This window comes from Schistocerca piceifrons, chromosome X (assembly GCF_021461385.2).
Source record: "Schistocerca piceifrons isolate TAMUIC-IGC-003096 chromosome X, iqSchPice1.1, whole genome shotgun sequence".
Taxonomy (NCBI): Eukaryota; Metazoa; Arthropoda; class Insecta; order Orthoptera; family Acrididae; genus Schistocerca; species Schistocerca piceifrons.
In genome coordinates, this window is record NC_060149.1 from 813,257,916 (window position 1) to 813,279,268 (window position 21,353).

General features: G+C 37.0%; 1 protein-coding gene across 1 annotated transcript in view; it reads left to right on the forward strand.

The window, feature by feature from the left end:
• Nucleotides 1-21,353, forward strand: part of LOC124722136 (MAP kinase-activated protein kinase 2) — a 98,130-nt gene that overhangs the window by 58,000 nt on the left and 18,777 nt on the right. Inside the window, exon 5 of the mRNA XM_047247343.1 lies at nucleotides 4,161-4,259. Coding sequence (XP_047103299.1) covers nucleotides 4,161-4,259 — 99 coding nt within the window. The remainder of the gene's footprint in view (nucleotides 1-4,160; nucleotides 4,260-21,353) is intronic.

Here is a 21,353-nt window from a genome sequence, read left to right on the forward strand (position 1 = left end):
GGGAAACTGTCAGTGTGGTATCATTTTTCTTCAACAATGCTGTGCTGTATAATACTTCTTTTCCCCATCTTGATACAGACTGGAGTTTCCCTGCAGGATCAATTTGGGCTTGTCTTATTTGCTTCCAAGGTTACAGAGAGAGCCATGAAGGTGAAAAAATTGTCACAACAAAATTACCAAGACATTCACCATTTGGCCTAGGTTCATCCTTTCCTACATAAAGGAAAGCATTCACAATTTATCTGGAGCCTTAATCTACTGCTATCCAATACTTTTGCCTATAGTTGTCTGGTTGTGAGGCCATGAACTGTGTGAATCTGCAAGAGGACTTTGAAGGAGAAAGCTGTTTGTCAAATGTTGTTTATGGACCCGTTATGTAACTGTGTTCCCAGTGAACTTATACCAGATTTCTGATACTGAAGCAAAATTGTCTACTTTCAGTCATTCTGATCTTGTGGATCTAATGTCAAATCTGAGATAATGTGTTATCTGTCTGAGTCTGTCATGAGCCATTGTTGACTTCACAGAATTATTTCCCAACTTCATTGACCACAATTCATTGATGATCTAAGCTTTTCGCTCCTATAGCACCACAGACGTACAGTATAGCTATTAAAGCTTCTAGTTCTTCAACATTCATAGTCCATTCATCTGAACCCATAACTCGACGTGCTTTGGTCTCAGTGCATTTGACAATTTTGTCTATTATCATAAGATACCAAGCACTGTAGCAGGTCTCATTCACATTTCATTTTGCATGTGGTGATGGTCCTGCATGGTCTTTCAAAACGTGAAGGTGAAAAACATCTGTATCTGCCAGCTGAACAGTCACCTATAATTCCCACTTTCCAGGTTGTTCCGTCTGGTGCTACAATATCTCTACCTGACGGAAATTGCTGTAGTCCACAACTTTGGTCATTTCGTTGACGCAATGCCCCTGGCCACAAGTTGATCTAGCCTTTTTGGCAGCTGTTCCTGTAATAGTAATAATTAGTATTACAACATGGATTGGTATTCAGTATACTGTGGAATATTGGAACAAAAAATACGTCTTCATAAATGTAATGTAAGACTTGCAAAAACTCAAGGAAGCAACAACATACAAACATTAGTGTTGCAATTGAAATCTGTGTCTATGCAGCACATATATAAACAATAATTATTATAAAAATGAACACACAAATATGCATACCTTCCCCATCAATTTCCAGTATAACATTCGAAGGAATAATATCATCATCTAGTGAAAAATCTGGAACTACAGGTGGCAGAAATTTTTCCTTAGAAGACGACTTCAGTGACTCGCCCTCAGATTCATGATCCAAAATCTCATTTAGCACATTTATAATGTCCGCTTCTGTTTGTAGACTTTTGACCATAATAAATTTGTATGTTGCAAGCACTATTTACACAGTTAGAATGCACTACTAAAACCATGTTTTATGAAACAAAGCACTGGCTGTGCAATACTTGCATACACGGTCAGACATGCTTCAACCTACTTTCCCTCTCCTCCCCTGCTGGAAAACTGCAATGTCATCAGGAAGTGAGCTAAAAGGGAGTTTTTCGATTGTTGACCAAACACAATCTAACAGTAAGCATGAAGCTACATGGAAAAATGCGATGGTTGTAGTGGCTGCAGCAGAGGCGGCAGAACAGTACTGTCCATGGTTCTAAGTGAAACTTCATATTTCTCTTTTAAGGTTTTCCCCTAAAATGTACAATTAAATATAATTGCTAATTACCTAATTTCATAAAAAAGTGACAGAAGTCCAGCGCTCTAGGCAATAATGCAAAAGAGTGCCAAAAAAAAAAGAATAAGCTGAGGCTCTAGTGTTAAAATACTGTCCTTGAAACAACTATATATCTCCTCTTCAAACGTAGATTCCTTCCTTTATTCATTACAAGATATCTGAAGGCTGTGTCCTTTAATATTCATGAAATTGTCCATTGACTCCACTTAAAATTCAGTCTTCCAAATGTGACATTAAGTTTTCCAAGTTGCCTAAATCACCTACTTATTTCTTAAGATTTTGCTTATTCACTGGTGATGGCAGCCGCATGATTCAGCATGTCTGAAGCAGTAGCTGTGACAGGACGTCCTGAGTGTGGCTGATCATGGAGTTCTGTTTCTGCATTTCTGAGGTTGTAACTTTCTTTATTCTCACCCAACTATACTCCTATCGAGTGCAGCATCGCCATACACTGCACACAAACATTTATGGATGTTCACCACAGTTTCTTTTTCTGCACACAAGAATTCAATAAAAGGACGCTGCTTGTAACATGGGTTTATGTAGACACCATTTTGATGTTGTACCACGGTTCTGCCATCTGCCAGAATGTCCACAGCTCATGTCTAGTGGCTAGTGTTGCTGCCGCTGGATCACGGGGTTCCAGGTTCGATTCCCAGCCAGGTTGGGGTTTTCTCTGCCCGGGGACTGGGTGTTTGTAATTGGGACTTCGTATGGGTGCTGATGAACGCGTAGTTGAGCACCCCACAAACCAATAATAATAATAATAATAATAATAATAATAATATGCCAGAACAGTTCGAAACTTCACCAGCGCACACACAACAAACATCAAATGTGAAGCACCAACAAGGACGTTTGTCTATGTATGTTAATGGCTCTTTAAAAATAATGTGGGGCATTACTTATTGAACGACCCTCGTGCATAAGGAACACTATGTATCTAGCTTGTGTAGTACTTGGTGTTCCTTTTCTGTGGCCCATAAGAAATGCTATGAGAGGAAATATTGTCAGCTTTCACTAAAGTGAAAATCATCACCAAATGTTCAACTGATGCTCAGTTATGGATGGAACAGACAGAAATGCCAAAATGGTTCTTGGCTGCAGTGGCATTTTATATACTATGTCTTATTACTTCACATCGCTGTTACATGTCTTATTGAATATACACTAATCTAGTAGGGATACCTGTATCAAGTACAATAGTGGACACTAGGTTGTGGGAATCCATTGTTGATTTCTCCCTACTTAGTCACAGGGTCTATAGATCATTTGAACAATTCTTTTATCAAAATGATGTGAAACAAGTTAGTTTACAGGATATGTGTACATTATTAGTATTAACATCAGTGACTGCAATATTATTTAGTCCTACTTATACAATTACACTTAATAACAAGGTGTGAGTACCAGTTTTTAATTAGAAATCCCTCAGTGGAACAGGAGGAGTTGCCCAGGAGAAATGTTTTAAGTTAGACTTAAAATATGCTATGCTACCTGTCAGCCACATTGTGTTACTGGTCAAATGATCAGAGATTTTTGTTGCTGCATATTAAACACTTTTTCTGAGCCACTGACAGCTTTGATAATGAGTAGTAAAGATAAGTTTTCCCTCAAGTGTTGCAGGTATGGACATCACCGTTTCTCTCAAACTGTGCTGTATGATTTACAATGAATTACGTAGTGAATTTATGTATTGGGACAGTGCAATTAAAATGCATAGCTCCTTGAAGAGGCACATGGGTGAACACCAGATATTATTCTTACTGCTTGCATTTGTCCAATCAATACTATCTTCATAAGTGACGAGTTACCCCAGAAAATTATTCCTTAAGACATTATTGAGTGGAAATATGCAAAATATGTCAGGAGATTGATTCTTTGTTTCCAAGATTAGCAATTATGTGAAGAGCTAAAGTAGCTGAATTTAATTGTTAGAGAAGTTCAGTAATATAGTTCTTCTATTTCAAGTTTTTTATCAGTATATACACTCAAAAACTTGGAGCATTCTACCGTACTTGTTGACTCTTGCTCACATGCTGACATTGCAAATATTGCCCATTCTTCCCATGTTTTCAAATTCCTTTTGTTTGTAACATTATCGTAGCCTTAAAATTAAAGCTTCTTTTTTTAGAACATCAGGATATACACAATTAAATCAGTGGATGACTCCCACAGACATTCCCGCTTTGAGTATGTGTGGATCTGAAACTTTGAGTCTGCACAGATTCCCTATTCCACAATAACAGGTTAGCTCGTAAGATACTTTGGTATTTTATAGGAGTTTTTTTAAAGTGTAAAACTGCAAAATATTTTTTTGTATATATTTGTAGTGTCATATGTCTATTTTTCAACTGTCAGGTTCTTACTATACTGTGTACAGTTAATCAAAACAAATTGTTGCAGATCATACAGGTATACTAAAACTCACTGACTTTGGGTTTGCTAAAGAAACCTTTTCGAAGGATACACTGCAAACACCATGCTACACACCATATTACGTTGGTAAGTATAAAGTTTCAGATTGTAGCTCTATAGATTTATTTGTATAGTTTATGTACTAGTCCAAAATTGGTTTAATGTGTGTGTGTGTGTGTGTGTGTGTGTGTGTGTGTGTGTGTGTGTGCGCGCGCGCGCGCACAGGTGCGCGCACCAGTGCATGTGCGTGTATTTTAGTTTGGTAAATTCAGTTATATTTTGTTCTTTAATTAATGAAATATATCTCCTGCAGTCTGTGATTTATTCCCATCAACAGTGAATTTTCAATGTTAAGCTCTATTTCTCATTTGGATGTTAATGTATTATAAATGAAAGAAGATTATTTACTGTATATTTTCAGAACCTGTCTTATTTGAGTGATTTTATCAGTTGGTTACTTTGATACTGTGCATGTCAAGTGAAATAATTGCAATGGAAGTTGTCTGTTTTAAGAGTGATCGAAGGAATGACATTAAAGAATGATCATTCCCCACCCTCACCCCTCCCAAAAAAAGAACAAAATAAAAAGTAAAAAATAAAAAAAAGTCCATAGTGAACACTTAAATTTGACTCTGACATGTTTCAGTTGAGAGGACATATACAACAATACTGAAAATGTGCTGAAAGGCAAACAGCATAGGCAATGGCAATTACAGTGATTGTAAGTGCTTGAGACTGACACTATATCCATATGTTTGGACAGTTCCATTTTTGTGTAAGATTGATTACCTTTATTGCCATTAGTTATTCTTCGGATTTGTGAGGTGCTTTACAATTGTCATTCGCAATCGGAATTATGTTGTGACATGTATTGTACATGTGGTGATAGTGCCACTCACTATCATAGGTGAAGATTTTGCAAGGAAGAGAGATTGTCAGTCAGTCTCGGTTGATAAGCATTTGTAGTCATGACAAACTGTATGGTGAGACATAGTTTTCGACAAGTGTATACATTAGAAAAGGGGGGGGGGGGGGGGAGATTAACGATTAGAGCAAGGCGACAGTGGTTCTGGTAATGGACTTACATAGAGGAGGAATGGGATTCAAATCTCTATTGAGCCATCCACACAAAGGATTTTGGTATTTTTCCTACATCTCTCTAAATTAATGCTGGGATGCTTCATTTTAAAAGGACATCGTCACACTCCTTCACTGTACTTGTTCAATCCAAGCTAGTGCTCGAACTATACTGGTATCACTGTTGATGGGACTTAAAACCATGAAATTTGCTGCTTTTTGAATTGGAAGAAATTGACATATTTGCAGAAATTTTGAAGCCACTTGACACTCTGAAATATCATTAAGTAATTTATTTTAAATGATGGAAAACCCAGGATCGAATACTCACAATATTATGCAAAGGATAGCTTGCTACTCGCCATGTTGTAGAGATATTGAGTCACAGACAGGCACAACAGAAAGACTGCTAAAGCTTTCGGCCAAAAGGCCTCCTTCTGACACACACACACACACACACACACACACACACAGGCAACTCACGCATACACAACCACTGTCGTGACTGCTGAGGACAGACAAATCTGACCTCAGTATTCAGAGACAAAGGTGTGTGTGTGTGTGTGTGTGTGTGTGTGTGTGTGTGTGTGTGTTCTTTAATTCAGAAGGTGGTCATTTTGATCTCAACCCCCATGGCTGTTTTCAAACTCCCATGGCTGTTTTCAACTGTTTTCAGTCTTAACAAATAACAAAAAACCAATGACAAAGAATGAATAACAAAGATGCAGAATAACAATTGATATCAACCATGAAAACCATCACTTAATGAAAGCACAACGAAATAAAGTATGGAGGATGAGGGCACAGGTGTGTATCAGGAGGGGACCATGTGATCAACAACTGATGATGACACTGTCTGTCAAAACTTCATGAGTAACCTTGATGGTGACATGACATGGCGTTATGACCAGTGTGGATGTCACCATTTGAAATGAAATGCATTGTGGAATATTTTGGCATGCCATGCTGTAATGTGGCAGCCAGTGTGAAATGTGAATTGGCCTTAATATGACAAAAGAAAGAAGCTATGTCTGATATATTCTTGCAGCCCTTTATAAATTGTTCCTCAGAGTGAGGTGAAAGCAGACTTTGTTTCACTGTTTGCCTCAACAAATAAATATGTTTTGAAAGGTTTCAGCCTTGAGCAAAGACATTTGTCCACTCTCTTGCCTATACTGGTTTTAGTGGTTTCACCATCAGTGGGTTCCCTTTACATTTCTGTCAAACCACAAGAAGAATATTACAAGGCAAGTATTACATAAAATTTTGGGATTGTGGTCATTATATCAAAACACCATCACAAAATATATATCTTAGTAGCACACATTGTTGTTCATGTTGGTATCATTCATCTGCAGTACAGATATTTTGGTAATTTGTCATCTGCAACTAAATAAGCATTTCTCTAGAGTACATCACTTTATAGAACATAAAGTTGGGTCTAAAATTATACTATCAGATGATTCCATGTCAAATTGAGCCTGAGGCTTATTTTTAATATTTTTTAAATTTAATTTGTCATAATTTTCTGAATCTACAAAAGTTAAATTTTACTGTCTTAAAAATTATTAAAATTACTTCAGGAAATATTGTTAAACAAAGTTGTCAATCCTGCAGATAAGGAAGGAAAACTACATGTTTGCATTTTATGTTAACAGCTATTTCAATTTAGGTTGTACCCATTGTTGATTCAACTGTTAAGTTGCAAGAGCTGGACCTTATCTTTCAGATAAACTTCAGTTTTTTAAAAAAGGTAAGTTATTAATCATGCAACTAATTCAGAAAATTGACTATGCATTTAGTATGCCGCCTGTGACAAACATGAAAAAGTTTACTTCTAACTCTGCATATAGCAATTCAGTTTATTTTAGGTTAGGTGTGAGAAAAGCAAATAAAAACATCCATTGACCCATAGTTTATAACTGACCAGGTACAATTGTTAAAAGTAATTGGGTCCCACCCATGACAGATTTTTGCATTGTCACTATCAATCTAAACCATTTCACACTTCTTGTTGTTATGTTGGTTGGTATTAAAACTGTGTTAATAGCTTACCCTAATACAGACTTATTATTTATTCAGAAAATGGGGAAAACATCAGGAGAGTGCATGAGAAAACATCAGGAGAGTGCATGAGAAAACTTCAAAACAAGTTGAACAAAGATGCCAGCAAATACAACACTCATAAATACAAAGAAAAAGAACAGGATAGAAGAAGACTGGGAAATTTGAAGATAAAGACAGCCTCCTGTGAAGAATTTTTAATTGAATATTGGAAGAAGGAAGCTGAAAGGCAAAGAAAGTGCTGGCTGAGACTAAAGTCTGTGCCAATTGAAGTGAGCTTGAGACCTGTGCTTCCGGTTAGGGTGATAGAAATGTCCCCAGTCTCCCGTCAAAGCTGTTTCTCAGGTAAAGAGGTGCTTCTTTTCAGCCCCCCCCCCCCAAAAAAAAAAATCTGTAGTCATAAAAAAGCTTGCATGAGAAAGCCTGCCTAAAAAGAAACCAAAGCAGAGTTTGTTAGCAGACAGGAAAAATCTTGTAAACATACATATGACAATCTGCGAAAATACAATTTTTTTTCACAAGTGATGAAATCAGCAGGCAGACACATACTATAAAGGATGCTGAGTATATTGTAGACCCAGCATATGGGAAAAGTTAGCTTGCAGAAACTTCACATAATTATGACATTTAAGAAAGCGTGTTTTGCTGTTCAAGGAAGAAAATCCAGATATTGATATCACAATTTTATGGATTGCAGCCTAAAAACATCTACTAACCTCGGAAATGTGTGTGCAAATAGTGTGCTAACTTATATTTCCTCATTGAGGCCATTCACAAGAAAGTTTCACTGCTGCTCACACTGACTTTGAGTCTTGTGTGCTGTGACCTACAATGGGAGACATGCATGACAAGTGAATGTAAAAAGTGCATCATGAGTTTGCACAAATTAACTAGTGGAATGTGAAATTATTTATGTGAAATAATTTCTTATTGTGAAATTTATTTATGTGAAATAATTTCTTTAAACAATGGAAAAAAATGAGGGTCGCCATAAACAAGTGACTGTTAATGGAACTGTTGACGAAACTATTAATGAGCTTCAGCCACAACTCAAGAAATTCAAACAGCAGTTTTTCGTCAAAGGTAAGCAATCTGCAACTTTCTAAACAGAAAGCATCATTTTGTGGTGATAAAGTGATATTGCAAATAGATTTTGCAGAAAACTATGTATCACTGACACAAGACAAGGGTGCAAGATGCCCACTGGAGCCATACACAAGTTCAGTTATCACTGTTCGTGTTTATTTGGGGAAAAAAAAAGGCTACAGTCACTTGCAGTTGTGAGTGACCAGCTGTCATGAAAAGTATTGAGTTTATGTTTGTCTGAAGATAAGTTAACTTAAACAAGAGCTTCCAAACTTGATCTTGGTTAGAATTTTTCTGGTGGTTGCATAGGTCAGTTAGAGCATGAATTCACTGTTTCTAACCTCTGCTACATGATGCAAGTGTCTGAAGAATGATTTCTCTCTGTAATGTCACATGTGAAAGGTGCGATGGATGGCATCAGTAATGTAACAAGAAGTGGCTGGAATAAAGTTAAGCAATGAGAAGTCATCAGCAATGCACAGGAACTTTAAAAGACTGAGCCGCATCAGCCATTTGTGGAGTAACTTTCTTCTTTAGACAAGATATCAAATTGTTGAAAACGCGCACATTCTGGACAGACACTGGAAATCTGTTAAAAACATGAGAGATTCACAGCAAGTATTACTTCAGTGGCTACAATACATGTCTCCTAATATGTTGCAGAAGGTTTCTAAATCTGATTTAGAGAAAGTGCAGGTTTTCAACTTTATGTCCAAAAAATATATATATTCCTCAGGTATTCAGACTCTGAGATGAGTGGTGATGAATCATACCCCCAATGACACACACACACACACACACACACACACACACACACACACACACAATCCCCAAATCCCCAAGAAGTTGCAGGTTCAGAACCAGCTGTGGAAAAAATTGCCGGAAACATTTATTTTGGTGGAGATTCAAACGGCAAGAAGGAAATCAAAAGAACGAAGGTACACTGCCGTTGCACAAAGGTGTTGAAGAAAGTGGAGAAATACAAATTGCATGTATGAGACCTGTAGGACAAAGGGGTTCAGAGCTGATGAGAAGCATGTATCCTACCTCGAGTTTGAGCAATTGGATGAAAACTCAACTGTATAGTGGTAGAGATTTTAAAGTGAAATAATTAGGTAACCAGGTCTTTAATACTGTACTGAAATTTATCTTCTTTATACATAACAGTACTTTCCTAGAAGGTTATTTAAATAAGAAGGAATGTATGAAAATGTTAACTACTCATTCAGCTACCAACTGATATAAAATTAATTTTAAATTAAAAAATTGTTCTGCTTAACATGATTCCCAACTGTGACAGTTGCCTATTGCATCGATGAGGTCTTCAATTGCAATTTTTATAAGTATTAACAATGTAATATTTACTAATATTTCATCATGTACAGCATTGTTTTATTAGTGCAAACTCAATGTTTTCAAAAGAAAATACGTGCATAATTCACTGAGTTCTTGTAAAATGTTCATGGGCATTCAATGCTGTGTCAATTTGCTGTCCCACCCCGTGACAAAGTTTTAAACATGATTAACAGCTCAGTTTGTGAACTTCTGACATTCAGATTTAAAGGGAAGCTAAAACAGCTATTCATATGATGACCAATGAATCTTTAATTTATTTCAATTTATACATTGTTATGTTAGCTTTTGACTGTTGAAAAACATAGTGCAACTGTCCCACCCGTGACAGTAGAATCTCCTATAGGTAGAGGCACCTGTCTGTGGTGAAAATTTTTGCTTGGTTTTGTCATTTTTAAAAAGCTACTTTAGTATATTTTTCGCTACTTTTATATCATTTTGTCAAAAAATTCAGTAAATTTTATTTCTACTTTCCAGCAATATAAGCTAAATGAAAAATTATTGATTGCATATTTGCAGTGAAACATTTTTCATTTTTACATAAATTCAAAAACTATGAAAAGGTATGAAAAGTAGACATCTGATGAACACACACATCAAAGCATGACTGTTTGGAGACCATTTATCCTGCCACTTAAATAAGTATGGCCTAGCCTATGTACGTAATCAACAAATCAGTCTGACAAAGACAAGGATACCTTGACTTCCATGTTATTGGAGTCAGAGCTGTACTCCTGTCACACATATTATTACAGTCTGTTGCAAAATGACCTCTCACTGCTTTCACTGCACCTTCCATAAAATGCCCATACTCTGATTTCAGGGAAAGAATAGCAGTCACATCAACATCTTTACCTTCTCTACTAGAACTAGCAACTATGTCCATAACACTGTGTGTGGTATAAGATATTGTGATGTTGAAAGTTCTTGTTGAAAGAGTTTGATTCATTAGCTGTGAGATTTCAACACTCATATCACATTTCATTATGTTTCTTGGATCAAACAATTTATTTATAGAAGAAATGACACTCTTATCATGTGTCACACCACATCAAGTGGTTTAGTTTTATCAGGCTTGTACAGATGGAACAGGGATATTAAATATACTTGCGTTTGCTTAGGCAGTTCATAAACTGCTTAGGCAGTTTATGAAGTTTATTAGCTGTTTGAAAGGTCACTAAGCTTAGATTGTAGAACATGAATTAATGGTATCTTGTAGCTACGTCAGCAGCAAGTTGCAACATTTTGAGCAATTCTCAACAAGAAAAATTGTGGGACACTGAATTTTTTTTCGTACTTTATTAGAGGTCAAGGCTTTAAAATAATTCACAGCAACACCCTCCTCTTCAGTAGTTTCAACAACGGTGAAGTGTTCTCAAAGATACTTGACACTTTTAAACAAAGAGTTCCACCACCTGGTGAAGACAATAATAGGGAAAAGTTAAACTTTTGTGGCATCACTTTCATATTTATGATTTAAGGATTGAATGTATGCATGCTTTCTCTTTCGGGTATTAAGGAAGATATGTTTTGCCTACACAACAGAATGGTTCAAATGACAGAGTTCTCACACACTGCTCACAAAATTTAATTTGTGAGCCCAGCACTGCATGTGTAATAACACTTTTGGTACTGAAATTAAAGTTCCTGAATTACACTCATAATTGATTTTGAAAATTCTGTAGCATTTGTATTTTGCAATAACTTTCATTCTCCCAACGAACAACTTCTGAAGTTTACCATCACCACCACTAAGTACTTTTATCAGAACCATAAACACACACTGCTATTTTCTGTCCATTGTTTCATTGCAAAGAATTGAAACTTTCTCATCTTTTACAGCTTCTTCTAATCTTTCTTCCACCTCTTTTATGAAACAAGATACAGAACCTTCCCTCAATCTTCCATCTGAGGCCAAGTCTCCAACACTTTAAAAATGTCAATATACCTGATATTAGAGTACTACTTAACACCATTTAAGAAACTAAATTATCGAATAAGAAAAAGAGCATAACCACACAGTTACTAGTTTTCCATGGAGTACTGAATCGATTTGAAAATGCTCTTGGGGATGATTGATCATCATTTGTGGTATGTATTGTGCCTGCGATTGCATTTGTCTTCAGTGGTTTCAGCTCACTAGTCTTCGTATTTTGCCATGCCTAATATCAGAATAATAATAAAAAAAGTGGATATTGGTTTGATTGTAGGCTTCTGGTTGTCAACATAGTGACCGCACGTTGTTGCAGCAGACTCGCATACATGTAAAGAGGGGATTGCCAACTTCACTACATCATCCCAAAACTTCATGCTGTAAACATTATGACATCTTGACACACGACAGTTTGGTTAGGTTGAGTAGGTAACTATATTGCTACATTTTCAAATTCTTGCTGTAAGAGCAAAGAAAAGTTTGAATTTTGCTGATTCAAAAGAGCTCAGTCTCGTTCTTGCTATAAAAGTAAAACTAGTTTTTCAAGCAGTATGATGGGTTCTAGGTAAGCACGTAGGAATTATCTTCCCTCTCGGCTATATTTCATTACATAAAACCCTGTCTGTCTGTTTTTGATAACACTACAAAAATTGCTGTTCTGAAGCCCCCCAATTGAACTGGCACCAGTATAAGTTAAACTCGTCTTTGTTCCCCTCCAAAAATGTGTAATATTATAAAAACCTGGTACATATTTGTTCATCGACTGAACTTCGGATGATAAACCTCTTCCAGTGAAGTAGTAGCCACTATGAAAGCTCAAGTTGTTGATAAAATAGATTCTTGTTTATCAGTTTGCACTTGTTTCACCACTGCAGACTGATGTCTGTGAGAGTTACTTGTCTTTTGATACTTATCATTAGCATCTTCTTCTCCTTGTTCTCCTATGGGAAGAACTGTCATTAATATGTGTTAGGCACATATCCTTTCTGTACCACGCCATTCATGCATTGCCATATTTATACACAAGTATATCTCTAATTTTGTGAAACGTAAAATCCTTCGAGTGAAAATTCTTTTTATTCAGCAAAAACTGTCACTACCATACTAGTAAACTACAGCATAAAACAAATCTCAAAATATAAAATTGAATGCATTGGTGATTAGCAACAATTTCCAACATGCAATACGCAGCTATATCAAAGAAAGCACCAGACATCGTTGAACATCTTACTTCCCTTTGCAGGAAATGAAGTTAGCAATACTTGGTATGATATAAGATACTGATGTATATCAAAGTAGTGCAGGATTGATTGTCATTGATGTTCGAATTTCTTTGCTGTAACTTGAATCAAATTTTGACCGTTAACTTTAAATGATGTGATTCAACACAGTTTCATTGATTATTTCTGAATTTATTTTGATTATTTGGCTTTTTCTGCAAAATTTGTAAAATTTCAGGATTTCATGCTTTGCAAAAAACAGGTGTCTCTACCTGTTGGTGTTTGGCGTATTCTGCACTTTGTTAATGTAACTTAGCTTACTGCTTATCTCTATTTTTGGCCAGTGGTTCTTGACAACAATATATTCTACAAAGTGGAGTGATATGTCACTGTTAAGGGCTTTTGTGTATTATTTGTATCTAATGTTGAAAATTTAAATGCCTGCCCTGTCTTGCATTCTTGACATGTGAAATGATAAAGCCCAGATGTGATGTTCCATCTGTGTTGTTGTCATTGTCCTTAGTTTTTTTTTTCATGTTGATTTACCGGTTCTGTAGACTATTTCCAGTCCTTGTTTTCCGAGTGTTACCAACCATGCTGAAATGAAATGTGAAAATACGGCTTCTTAATTTGGTCAGGAAGGAAAATAAGGAAGGATTAGACCAATGAGGATTTGTCACAGTTCATTCACTGGTACAATAATTTTGAACAGACCCAATTTAATTAAATAACAGTTAATCTGAATACTTAACAATAATCAGTGATGGCAGAAAACATCAATTGTAACTCGCACGCAATCACTGTTTCCAAGACTATAAGATAAAAGACCAATGATACAAAGTTGAACCCAGATGTAAACAGCCATAAAAATTACCAAAGCTTCCTGAGCAGAAGATACCAATAAAAAATTTAATAAAACTGAACTGATCACAAAATAGGCCACTGCCAGAAAATTCTTATACTAAAATACAAACTGACCGAAGAAGAACAAAATATTTAAAACCTCATAAAACAGATATGGTAGCAAGGCTTACAGGGTCCCACAATAATAGTCAATTAATTAAAATTTACATTGAATAAGTATGACTGTTGAGACCTTAACCACTAGTAACATGTTTAAATAACTTAAAGAAGCAATAAATTATAAAAAGAGAGCCTCTTCTAATTAAATAGAGTGACTCAGAATTGCTTTAAAATTTCAACTTTAAAGCTTTAAAGGCCATAACTGTGCTTGGAAGAAATAACACTGCAGAAGACGGACAGTCGAACTTTTTCTGCCCAAGCCTTGTGCACAGAATTGCATAAACAGGTGGCTGTGTAAGCCGACAGGGTCCAGAATGAGTGGGCTTCACAAGGATTACTAAGCAGCATCAGCACCAGAACACAAGCAATCTTAACAAAACTCCCTGCAGCACAAATAAATTCCAATAAGTGCAAGCTCAAGCCACAGTCAAGATTATAGTAAATAATGATTTAACTCCGAATAGTTTGTCCTCTTTCTTACAGAGCAGTACTCTAAATTTAACAGTCACCTAACAAGTTAGCAGAAAAATTTAAGATACCACTTTCAGTTGGCTTAAGTAAATTTAAGAATTAAATATTTATACCAAATCTCCCTGGAACAAGTGGTTAAGTCAACCCCCAGCCAATTGCTGTAAATTCTATGGCTACTGAGCATGTACATAGTCCAAGCTAAGCTCAGAACAGTCAATGTGTCCTAAAACAACGTGAAATTTCCATATAAACCATGTAAAATAAAAGCACAATATACATGACCTGAAGCAGAATAAGCAGTACATTAGCCTCGATGAATAAGACAAGCGCACCCAAGTCCAGAAAGATGGTTAATGTTCCACCAGATAGCAACTACAAATTGAACACAACATTTACCCAAAATTTTCAAGTTAAATGTAAGTCACATGGTTCTGAACACTGACCCCGATAACATTCGTGCAAGACCGCTTTCACACCAGGAATAGACAATTTGTGATAATGTTAAACATCAACTAATACGGTGCACCAGAACCAATATCAGCTGAAAGTTATTTGCTTTAGGGAAGGCTAGAATTAATAACAGGCAGATAGAAGCACTTAAACACACACAAATACTACATTGCCAACAAACTTCACAACAAGCTTCCTTGTAGAGATGAATCTAACATTAACCCAAATTAAAGGCTCCACAGACATTTAAAATCCACAAACCAAATGTCCAATAAGATGCAATGTACAATGATCCAATTAAAAATTTTAACAGACCTTTTTAATACACAAATTCTTGCTCATAAAATTCAGCGTGCAAATTCTATGGAGGCACGAACTTGAGTACCAATAAACAGAACTGGAGTATCTGAAAATTCAGTAAACACGCCTCCGACGGCTTGGCAGGTTTTTAATGATCCACTCCTGACGTTCGTTGGCACTGCAAGCCAAACGTAGGCCAACATGAGCCCTGCATATCCTTCCCAGTTTACGCTAACACAGACACAGATGGGTAGCAACTAAAGGCCTTCTGTCCACTTGGTTGTCACTGATCATCCCGTCATGATGCCAACTGTTATATCCCTTGTGAACCCAGCAAGCTGGCTCTCCAGGCCATGCCAGAGGGAGCTGCAATCACTGGACATCATATAGCCAAAGATAGGAGCGTATTGATATCAGTACAGTATGACAAACTGCCATGGCTCAGGTGTTTGCCTTATTTTGTGTGTGTTTGTACTTAGGTACATAAGTACCTTTTGTTTATTGTGGATGCTTATAGTTCAGGTGTGTGAAGTTTCAGCATATGAGGATGCACACATGCGCCATTGTTTGCAAGTTGTTGGTATTCTGTTTTATGTGGTGGTATTCCTTTCATCTTTGTAGTTCAGTTTGGCTATTATGTTTGTTTAATATCCATTTTCAACAGCTTTTTGTTTGGTTATTTGAAGCTCATTTTTTTAGTTGTCTGCATCAAGTGGAGCTTCGTGCAATCTGTGTCGAATGAATTACAGACTGGCTTGTTTGTGTGTTGTTGTTCGGTTTGAGTTATTGTGAATGGACGGCGGTGGTTAGTATCCTGTATAGTGATAACTGATATTGGTGGTTGTTGTGTCTGCCTGTCTTGTGAGGTTTAGGGAATTTAACTTTTTGTCACTTTCCATTCTTAGTTTGGGTTTCATGTTTCGGTGGACTGTTCTTTTGTCATTGTGGTATGTGACTGGTTATTTCATCTAGAAGATATGACTACATAATGATACCAATATATTATTTAGTATTGTTTCAATTTTACTGCGATTTTGCAGTGGTTTCAAATATTTTGTTCTTGGTTTGATTTAAAGTTACCTTAGTTTGGAGTCCATATCAATAGTTCCACTTTGTTCTAAAATTTTTCATTCCGTAAAGCAGTGTAGTGTAGAAAAATCCTTATTTAGTTGCAGATGACAAAATGTACTACAATGTCAGCTGTATTGCGGATGACAGCTAGCTACATGAACAGTATGTGCTTGTAAGTTTTTAAATATAGTGCCCACAATCCTAAAACTAAACTATTCTCCTGTAACATTTTACATGGTGTTTAGCAGAAAAATAAAGAGAATCTACTGATGATTGTGAAATATCACTGAAACCTGCATGGGTGAAAATAGAAGCAAATTGGATTTGCTCAAGACAGAATTCTTTCAGGTCATGTATTTCCTCCAGTTGATTTTAAAAACATTAGTGCTTATCATAAATGTCACATTTCCAGAACTCAAAGGCTACAGGTGTAAGGAAAAGAATATTTTTATTTTTATTGGAACAGTGTTTAACTCTTGATTTCCAATGTTATATTTATTTACATGTGACATGTTTTGGCTTTCATAACAACAACTCAGCACATATTCATGTTGAGATATTCTGGTTTTATAATTTTCATACTTTTTCACTCCCTAAATGATGTGAAACACTTGAGTACAATGGAAGTGTGCCCTCCAGCCTATGACCATATGAGGGGGAAAACAGGTTTTGGTGAGACAGATTAGCAACTGTAAGAAACATTGTATTCATGTAAAAATTATGGTGTGAACCATTTCGACTCTGTAAGTAAAAAAAAAAAACCTGGGTTATTACAAAAGAAACCCACTGATGAGGTCTTTGATATAAAAGGCAAACTGCATCAGTAACAGAAATAAATGTTATATTGAAACAAGAAAAAGGCTTCTGAAGTTATAAAATTGATATTTATATACTTCATACAAAAAAAGCTCTTTAAATTGTGGTGCCGGGGAGACTTGGTATGGATTTTTAGTCGTGTACAGGAAGTGGGACTATCATTCTTCACTTATTTGATGTCATTTACTAAGTCGAGGATTATGGTACTTCATCAGGAAGACAAATGTGCAGAGATGTTGTCAGTGTAATCTGTATGAAGCCTTATTACAGTCTTTAGGCAAGGATCGATGATGGAAACTGAAGAGCCACTCAACAATTGTGCAGCTTTGATGGGAGAGGCTACCTTCAGTCCTTCGCATAATGAAGAGGATGTGAAAACGATACCATAACTCAATGATTTGCCAGTGCTGCCATACAGTTGACAACTGACAAGATCTAGATCCGTGTGCTGTAGTGAGCTTCATGAAAACTTCTGAAACAATGGTTCACTTTTTATCCAGAAGATGGTGCAACACTAGAGCTGTGCTGCATGTAATGTGGCATTGTGGTTTGCATCCCTGGCTAGGGTCCTGTGGGTTATCAGTTCAAACCTGTGTACCAGCAATTATTTGTTATTTAGCATTTATCATTTCTGGAAGGTTCCAGAAATTTCTTATGTTTGTAATGTTTGTATATTCTTGAATATCAATAAACCCACAATTCCTTTAAGAATCAAATTCCCACGTATAAAACAGCTTCAAATATATGATTACCTTACAAATGAGTTAACTGTTAAATATTTGCCTTTGAGCATGTAATCAAGAAAACATTTAGGAAATGTTTAAAATTATACTTCAGGTTTGTTGGAAGTCTGTGTTCTCATTATGAAACACGGAATGAATGTAGTGTGGGAATTTGCGCCCAATTTGTAGCCAAAAACTAGTTTTCCATACATCTCACTGTTTACAATGTCATAGCTCCTGAGCTGTGTGTCATACAATGAAATAAATGTGCAGGTACACTGCCCTACATAAGTTTGGAAACACCATGCTGTGTATTACAATGGAGGAAGATGAAAGTGATCTATGTGAGTTATTGGTTAGAATACAGAATAACAAGCTCAAATAATGGTTAATAATGACGCGTACAGTATTGTACACTTAATTATTGTACATATACATACATATTGGAACATACTAGTAGTGCTCCGTTTTATGTAAACTGACGTTATCTGTCCAAGCAGTTCTACTAAACATGCCAGGTGGCATGAGTAGACTGCATGGCTATGTAGAGGTACGTTGTTTACATTTCTGTTCACTTGTAGTTGCATTTGCATAAAGGTATAACACACTGCAAAAGTAATTGAAAATGGTCCCAAAGTGCCAGATTCCTTATGAATCACAGGTAATGATAATCACTTTGTACCAAAAAGGCAATAGTGTCCAACAAATAGCAAAGAAACTGATGATTTCCATCAGCGGAGTGATCAAAACTATACACCGGCATTGAGAAACAGACTCCTATGGAGATTGTCCTCACTCAGTATCCCACAGGAAAATATCATAAAGCCAGGAAAAGTGTTTGGTAGTGACCAGTAAATGTAACAGATTAAAAACTGCCCGAGCATTGACTGCAGAACTAAACGCAATGAGGGATACACCTGTGAGTGAGTCAACAGTGAGACGACGCCTGGCAGACAACCACCTCCAAGGTTATGTAGCAACAAGGAAACGACTGTTGTGCCCTGTTAACAAGAAGAACAGGCTTCAGTCGGCTAAGGCACACCAACATTGGACATCGGAGGATTGGGAAAGTGTCTTATTCACTGATGAATCCAAGTTTGAAATATTTGGAAGTAAACACAGTCAATTTGTAGGCCGTTTACCTCATGAACACTTAAATCTCCTCAGTGCGTAATTCCAACCGTAAAGCATGGAGGGGGCTCTGTGATGGTATGGGGATCCTTTGGAGGGAATAAAGTCGGAGATTTGGTGAAATAGATGGAAAAATGAACCAAAAGGATTATCATGCCATTCTCCAGTCACATGCTAAGACATCTGGTTTGCGTCTGATTGAGAAAGGGTTTGTCTTGCAGCAAGACAACGACCCGAAACATACGAGGGGGACCCAAAAGAAACCGGACTCCGAGGGCGCTGCCACTCGTAGACGTAGTACAGGGTTCTCACGCTAGATGGTGTTAGTAGAGACCTTCATGAAACAGCTGTGCAGACGGCGTCAGTGTAGAGCTGAACGTGCAAGTGTGGTATTGTGTTTCTCTGACTGTTGGCGGGTTACCTCTGTGAAGTCATTATGGCAACTTTAAAAGAACAGAGTGTGTGTGAAATTTTGTTTCCTGCTTAAAAAAACTGCAACGGGGAGACACCAGATGCTTCAGGAAGCTTTCCAGGACAATGCTACGAGCTGCACACAGGTTTTCGAGTAGTTTGGATGCTTTAAACTTGGTGAGATGTGTGTTGAAGACCAAGCTCGTTCTAGACGCTCTTCAACATCGCGAAATGAGGAGAACATTAAAAAAGTCTGCCAAAAGATCAAAGAGGATTGTCGCCAAACGATGGACCAAATTTCAGCAGAGACAGGAATCAGTTGGAGCTCGTGCCAGCGGATTTTGAGTGAGGATTTGCACATGAGACGTGTTGCTGCTAAATTTGTTGCACACCTTCTCACACAGGAACAAAAAACCATCCACATGAACGTGTGTAAGGACTTGAAAACAGAGATTGCACATGGTCCAAACTTCTTGAAGAAAGTCATTACAGGGGATGAGAGTTGGTGTTACGGGTATGACCCAGAAACCAAGCAAGCGTCAAGCCAGTGGAGGACTGCCAACTCTCCCAGGCCAAAAAAAGCAAGGGAAGTGAGGTCAAATGTGAAGACGATGATCATTGTCTGTTTTGATGTTCGTGGAATTGTGCATCAGGAATTCGTACCCCTGGCCAGACTGTTAACCAGCACTTTTACTTGGATGTTTTAAGGAGTATGCGAGAGGACGTGAGGAGGAAACGCCCAGAACTTTGGCGATCAGCTGACTGGTTTCTGCATCACGACAATGCTTCAGCACACACAGCCTTACGAGTGACCCACTATTTGGCATCTCAGAGGTGGTCAGTCGTTCCCCACACTCCTTATTCACCGGACCTAGCCCCGTGTGACTTTTTCCTATTTCCAGGAATGAAAAAAATGCTAAAAGGGGAGCGTTATGATGATGTGGAGGTGGTAAAAACAGCTTCGCAAAGGGCACTAGACAATATCAAACTTGAAGAGCTCCAAACATGCTTCCAACAGTGGGAAAAGAGACTTGTCTAGTGCAGCACATGTAATGGAGAGTAATTTGAAGGTGACTGAAGTAATTTTGTAAAAAGGTTCATCAATAAATTTTTTATGACAACAATCCGGTTTCTTTTGGGTTCCCCCTCGTACGTCTCGCTTGTGTCAGAACTATGTGAAGTCTCTAGAGGTTAATAAAATATTGAAGAACATGGAATGGCCACCCCAATCCCCTTATTGTAATCCAATCAAGCTGCTATGGGATGAATTGGACAGGAGGATCCAAAAACGGGAAATCATGAGTGGGTCACAATTATTGGAAGTCCGGCAGCAAGAATGGCGATTAATTCCAACTGAAACCTTGCCAAAACTGATGCAGCACATGCTGAGAGTGTTCAAGTCAGTGATGAAAGCAAAGGGTGACTATTTTGTGGAATCAAAAATTTAATTGTTGCATCTTCCTGTGTATTATTTGAGCTTAATAAACATTTGGAAAACAACAAAATGCATTTTTATACTGTGTTTCCTTTCCACTGTTTATAATTACTAGGTGATTCCAAACTTATGGATGGTAGTGTATATTTAGTGATATATGTAGATACTTTATTCAAAGAAGAGAATTAGTAGTAAAGAAGTAACAAATTAAAACTTCATACCTGATGCAGAATTTTAATTGCATGATCAGCGAAAATGTAGTAAGCGATAAACTTTCTCCCTTTCATTGTTTTGTGGGGGGAGGGGTGGGGGGCAGCGGGGTGCCTGTGAGGAAAAATGCTTTGTAACAGTTGTAAATTATATGTAAAGTTCATTGTAAGTTGCTAAGTGCTCTCATTTGCAAATACTGGATGAATGAAATCTGGGTGTTTCTGCACCGTCAGTTATGCCAGCTCAAGACAAATGCACTGTTTCTAACAGTAATATCTGTAACATTCTGTTAAACTTTCAATGTAAGATTGTAACTCTTAATAAGTAGATTATGACAGCATTTTAAAGTTTTAAATGCATTCAATAATTAAGTGAAATATTGAAATTATAATTTTTGTTGCCCCAATG